The sequence below is a fragment of the Vulpes vulpes genome, chromosome 2 (genome assembly GCF_048418805.1).
Source record: "Vulpes vulpes isolate BD-2025 chromosome 2, VulVul3, whole genome shotgun sequence".
NCBI classification, from domain to species: Eukaryota; Metazoa; Chordata; class Mammalia; order Carnivora; family Canidae; genus Vulpes; species Vulpes vulpes.
In genome coordinates, this window is record NC_132781.1 from 20,077,469 (window position 1) to 20,083,321 (window position 5,853).

General features: G+C 53.6%; 1 protein-coding gene across 2 annotated transcripts; it reads right to left on the reverse strand.

The window, feature by feature from the left end:
• Positions 1-1,286: 1,286 nt before the first annotated feature.
• On the reverse strand, positions 1,287-3,206 carry RAMP2 (receptor activity modifying protein 2). 2 transcript variants are annotated; one of them, XM_072747132.1, is made up of 4 exons: positions 2,908-3,206; positions 2,402-2,467; positions 1,862-2,054; positions 1,287-1,731 (listed from the first exon to the last, which is right to left on the reverse strand). In XM_072747132.1, exons 1-4 carry the CDS (start codon positions 3,005-3,007, stop codon positions 1,476-1,478), a joined length of 615 nt encoding a protein of 204 aa, XP_072603233.1. In that variant the 5' UTR covers positions 3,008-3,206; the 3' UTR covers positions 1,287-1,475. The 2 variants fall into 2 exon arrangements, with proteins under 2 accessions (XP_072603233.1, XP_025842848.1); XM_025987063.2 differs by having other exon boundaries at positions 1,862-1,970; positions 2,908-3,129.
• Positions 3,207-5,853: the final 2,647 nt, after the last annotated feature.

Below are 5,853 nucleotides of genomic sequence, written 5' to 3' on the forward strand. Positions count from 1 at the left end.
TTAACTTTCCAACAAAAGATACCCTACACAGTATCTTATACCAGCATACCGTTGGTGTATGTTAGTAAAACACATGAAGGCAAATATGGGCCAAGAAGAGACTATATATCCCTGGGGAAGACCGATGCATTCATGGAAACAGAGCAAAGACTTAGCTCAGGTGAAAACTCAAAATGCCCCAGGGAACAGGAATGCCTCTAGAGAGACAGACATGTCCTGAAAGGGGAAGTCTGTCTCAGAGGATGAATAGATAGATATATTCTAGGAAGCATATAGGTATATATCTATGGAATGGACAGGCGTGTCCCAGGAAATGGATGTGCATGTCTTCAGAGAGGCAAATGTTTCAGCAAAGAGGAAAGTCCCTGATGAGGCTTCAGGCACCATAAAGAATGAACATATGCCTTTATGGAGAACAAAGTTGTTCTCTCATATTTTTGATGTTCTGGAAGAACTGGAGGTGAAGGTCCTCTGGTGAAAAACTGGGCCTTACTGTCTGGGGAACATGTAAGAGTGTCTGTATAAGAAATGGTGAGTTCAGAGGCTAGGTACATCCCTAGAAAATGGGAATGTGTCTTAAGGGAGTATCAGTATGGCTTAGGAAGCTGATAGAATGTCCCAGTTAAGAACTAGTGATTGCTATGGAGGTGGCAATGTCTGATCCAAGGGTCCGTCTCCTCAGCTTTGAGCTTCTTCCAGGTCACGTCCATCTTCTGGCTCTTACCTCTAGTGGACACCAGGGGGCAGTGTGCTGTCAGGCTGTAGGCCACACCCCCAGGGTACAGGACAACATAGGATGAGGCAGGGACCTGGAAGGGGAGTCCTGTGGTGGACTTAGTAGAGTAAGTCCCTACTGCCCTTGCCCTCAATCCTGAGGTCCTTAGAGATGGACTCTTTTTGGTCATATCAAAGTTCCTATTCTCAGACCCTGGGAGTAAACTGAGGCATGAAGAGGAAAATTCAGGGCTTCTGGGTGGTCCCCCTTCCTTCTTGCAGGAGTCACAGCAAAAATTCCACCCTTGCCCCTCCCCCCACACCTCCCCAGCTGCTGTCCAGACCGGAAGGGAGTCTCTTTCCTGTATACTTCCTGGTGCTGGGTTTGGATAAGGACAGGAAAGGCCCAGCCTTAGGAGGAAACAGTGGAGGGGTGGCCTTCAGGTGGGGGGAGGGAGATATTGGGGAGCAGGCAAGTGAACAAAACAGTGCTGCTATCCAGATTCTTCTAGCTCTGCTTCCCAGAGCTGAGGGCCTGTGAGAATGGCAGAGACTCTAGGATGGGGAGGGGATAGTACAAAAAAAACCTTTTATTTAGAAGAGTACAGAACTTGTGCTGTGACACTGCTGGGTTTCCATTTCCACCAGTCCAAGGATCTGTGGTGGGGTGGGAGTGAGAAAAGGAGGTAGGGAGGGGAAGAGAGACCTGGTGGTAGCAGGGAAAAGGAGTAAAATGGCTTCCAAGAAAAGCTCATACCACCCTAGGCCTGGGCTTCATTGTCTTTACTCCTCCATACCACAAGGGTGACGAGGAAGGGGATGAGGCAGATGGGGGCTATGATCATGGCCAGGAGTACATCCTCTGGGGGGTCTGATAAGGTGGGCTGCACCAGGGAGCAGTTGGCAAAGTGGATCTGGTGAGTCTCAAAGATGACCTCTTCTGCCCAGGGATTGGGGAAGCCCAGGCCAAATGCTTCTGCAAAATGCTCCAAGCAATACTGTAGGTCGCTATAAGGCCTGGGGGCAAGGGAAGACTATAGTGAGTACAGGTTGGGCCAAGAGAGAAGAATGTCCCACACTTATGCAAGGCCCACCCATAAGGAGCAGGCCCCACCCCTGGCCCAAGCTGCCCTGGTACTGCCCCTACCTGCTAATCATGGCCCAGTCGCACCAATCCTTGGGGATAGAGTCCATCTGCTCCTTATAAGATTGCCAGCAAAATTGGACACTGGTTTCATAGTCAGCCATCTTGTTCCCTGTGGGCACAGATTGCTGCACACTGACCACACCCCTGCCCCTTCCTCCAATCCCTCTGGTCCAGGTATTTCCACTGTTCCTGTCTTCAAACATGGCAAACACCAGGAGAGTCTCAGAAAGTTTTCCAAGGAGTCTCAGCTCAGAAAAATGTTAATGCCTTCCAGGTGCCAGCCCCACTGGAACATCCACATACTTTTTCTGGGGTCTTCTAACCTACCTGTGAGGTAAGCCAGCTCAGAGCTGCGTGGGAGCCACAGGGGATGAGAGGGAGAAAGACCACAAGGAACCCCAAGAGAGAACAGGAGGGAGTTTAATGGACCACCAATTGGGCTCCTGAGAAAAGAGACCCTCCCCACTGACCTGGCTCTCCTCGCAGCCCTAGCCCGCCCACCCTCCCAGAGTTGGGGTGGGGGTGGGTGGGAATACACACCTTCTAACTTCAAGCTGCCTTCAGTGGGAAGAAGCTGAGCCAGGGACTCCTGGGGCTTTAGGACAGCTGTGAACAGAAATGGGAGGGGGAGGAGGGATAGTGGGGATCCAAGCGGTGGAGCCTGGAGGAGGGTTCTGAGACCCTAAGAAGTCAAAACTACTTTCAGAGGAGAAAAAGGAACAATCCAGGCCCCCAAGGGACGCCTCAGCGACTGGAAGAGGGGGCTGAAACCAGCTCCCTCCCACTCAATCCAGACCCAAACTCCTCTTCCTCCTCGCCAGCCCCAGACCTCCCAAGACTGCTCCGCGGGGTCCCGGCAGCCCAAGTTCCTCCAAGCGGGAAGCAGCTCGCGCCGAGCCCTCACCGAAGTGGGGCCGAGGACCGTCCGAGGACAGCGCTGTCCCGCCCGCACGCCGGGGCCCCGTCTCGGCCTGGGCAGTCCAGCCCCCTCCCCTCCGGGCCTCTCGCGCTTCCCCCTCCCCCGGGCCCCGGGGCGCAGCGCTCACCGCCCAGCAGGAGGAGGAGGCGGAGCGCAGCCGGTCGCCCGGCGCGGGTAGCGGGGAGCCGCGGGCCGCTGGCTGCGCGCTCAGCCCGGAGCGAGGCCATCGCGCGGCGCGCAGGCGAGGAGGGGCGGTGGCGCTGAGCCGGGCCCGGGCGGGGGCGCCTATATCCCCGGCCCAAGCCCCAGGAAGCCGCGCCGCTTCCTCGCTGGGGCTGGGACGGCTGCGGCCACGTGGGGGGCGGGGGCGACGCCCGGGGCCGCCGGGCTGGAGGGGGAGTCGCTGCCCCACCCGGCCCTGGCGCCCGCCGCTCGCTCGGCCGGGTCGGCGTTGGCCCACTCTTTCTCCTAGCTCACCCTGCGGGGCTGGACAGCTCCCCTCGTAACCCCAGAACCCGGACGCATTTCCTGGGCTCAGCCGCGTGGCGCCCAGGACTCGCCGGGGTCTCTGAGCATCCGCACCGGGGGCCCTGGTCGCCCCGGCTCCTTCGCGGCGGGGGTGAGGAAGGAGGTTAGCGAGCTGCTCTCGCGGACCTGGAGGAGAAAGAAGGGTTGGGGGTTCAGAGGGCCTCTCCACGCCCGCAGTATCTGAGGCAGGGGGTTGGGGCTGTCCTGGGCCGTGGGGGAAGGGGTGTCTGGAGCTGGGCTCAGAATTCCCCTTCCCTGGGAACACCCACTAAAGTCAGCCCGCTGGCCAAAACTGGGGAGGAAATGAGGGAGCCAGCCCTCCAGAGTCTCCAGGACAAGGCCTGGGGTTAGGGACAGAGAGGAAACCAGAGTCCAAATACCCTCCCTCCAGGCACCTCCTAGGGCCTATATCCACAACCTGATTGGTGGGGAGGGCAAAAGTAAGGTTACTTCATTCCTAGGAAGAAGGTGGCCACTACTCTTCGAGACCAAAGTTAGGAGAAAGGAAGGGTTTAGAACCTACTATGGGTGACTTCATTATTGTGCCAGTTTTACAGGGTAAGAAGCCAAAGCTCAGGAGAAAGAGCCCAGAACTTGAACTCAGCAGCTCTGATTCCCACTTCTGTCTTCCTACTCCACAACCAGGTAGCCTGGAATGACTTTGGTTATCCTGACAATGTTTCCCCCATGTAAGATGGGGACATTATTCTTGATAAACGGTCAATGGTAGTGAGGATGACATATGTGAAAGGGCATTGCACTCACTCAGTGGAGGTTTCATTCCTTTCTTTCCTAAGGACTTGCCTAAGGTCACACTTCTGGGAAGCAGTAAGGCTGAGCCTGGAGTCCCAGGGGTCCTGACTTCTGCTACACCACAGCTGTCTCTGTGTCCTGAGCCAGAGCGTCACTAGCTTGAAGCAGCCGAGCAGCCCAGGAGCTGGTTTGGCCCTGACGCTCAGCTCCAGACACAGCTGTCAGCACTGAACTTTCCTAAATTACTCCCAGACACTGACCCCCCTGGACTCAGCTGCTGCTCTTGTCCCAGTTCACTGATTTCTGCCCACCACAAATTATGCTTCACATTCTCTCTTCAAATCTTCATCTCAGGGTCTTAGGCTCTCAAATTATGGCCACTGAAAGCCTGTTGTGCTCCTCCATAGCCGGGATCATGAGGTTGCCTTCATAAGGCATCCGGAAGAAGAAAGGAGGTGGCCCACTTGGCCTGAACCACAAAGCCCTCCTGGTGATAGTCATCTTCTGCAGTGTGCAAAGAGCCTGACAGCCAGCCTCAGAGTCACTTCAGGCTGGCGATCAAATCCATTAATTTCCTCCCACCTAAGAGTGCCCTTTTGAAGAAGGAAACATGGTCAGGAGGGAGATTTCTGATTGATGTGATAGGAGGAGCAGGGATGGGGGGACAGAAAACAAACCAGCCATTTCCACTGAGCTGGGGCCAGAAACACTTGAGCCCACTGTGAATTAGGACTGGGGTTGGGGTAAAGATTAAAGTTAACAAAAAAGTTGGGTTTTAAATAGGGAAGTATGGTATCATTGATTAAAAAGACAAACAAGCATTGGTTAGGATTTTGAAGGCAGATTGTGCCTCCGTGTTGTTGTGTCACCTTGGGTAGGTCATTTCATATCTCTGGAGCTCAACATTTTATATATAAAATGACCTTAGGGGACACCTGGGTGGCTCAGTGGTTGAGCATCTGCCTTCAGCTCAGGGTGTGATCCTGGGGTTCCGGGATAGAGTCCCACATTGGGCTCCCTGCGGGGAGCCGGCTTCTCCCTCTGCCTCTCTCTCTCTCTCTCTCTCTCTCTCTCTCCCTCTCTCTGTCTCTCTCTGTGTGTCTCTTATGAATAAATAAATAAAATCTTTTAAAAATAGTAAATAAACAAAAATTTTTTTAAAAAGCATAAATGGGACTTAATATCTCTGTTGTTCAGGGATCCCTGGGTGGCGCAGTGGTTTGGCACCTGCCTTTGGCCCAGGGCGCGATCCTGGAGACCCGGGATCGAATCCCACGTCGGGCTCCCGGTGCATGGAGCCTGCTTCTCCCTCTGCCTATGTCTCTGCCTCTCTCTCTCTCTGTGACTATCATAAATAAATAAAAGTTAAAAAAAAATCTCTGTTGTTCAATGACTTTTTTTTTTAATGACTTCTTTTTTTACTTAAGAATAGGTCTTGGGCTTCTTTTCACAACAACATATATAAAAGTTCTTCTTTCCTTTTAACTGTAGTTACCTGTAGTCTTTTTGTCTTATATCCAGTGGAGCCTGGTCTTTGTTTTCTACCCACCTCCTTAGTTCTCTGTCCCTATCCCACACCCACTCCTAGTGCCTGGGAAGACAGGGATCTGGTTCTGATCCAGATGGACATTGACCTGAGATTTCTGGCCCCAACCTAGATTGACTTCTGGGTAGGGATCCTACTGCCATGTGAATTTCTCTTCTAATACAGGCAGTGGAACATGTGGCTGAAGCAAGAGGAGAGGTGACCCTATCCTTAGGAGTGCTGTTTCTAATCTTCAGCCTTCCCCCT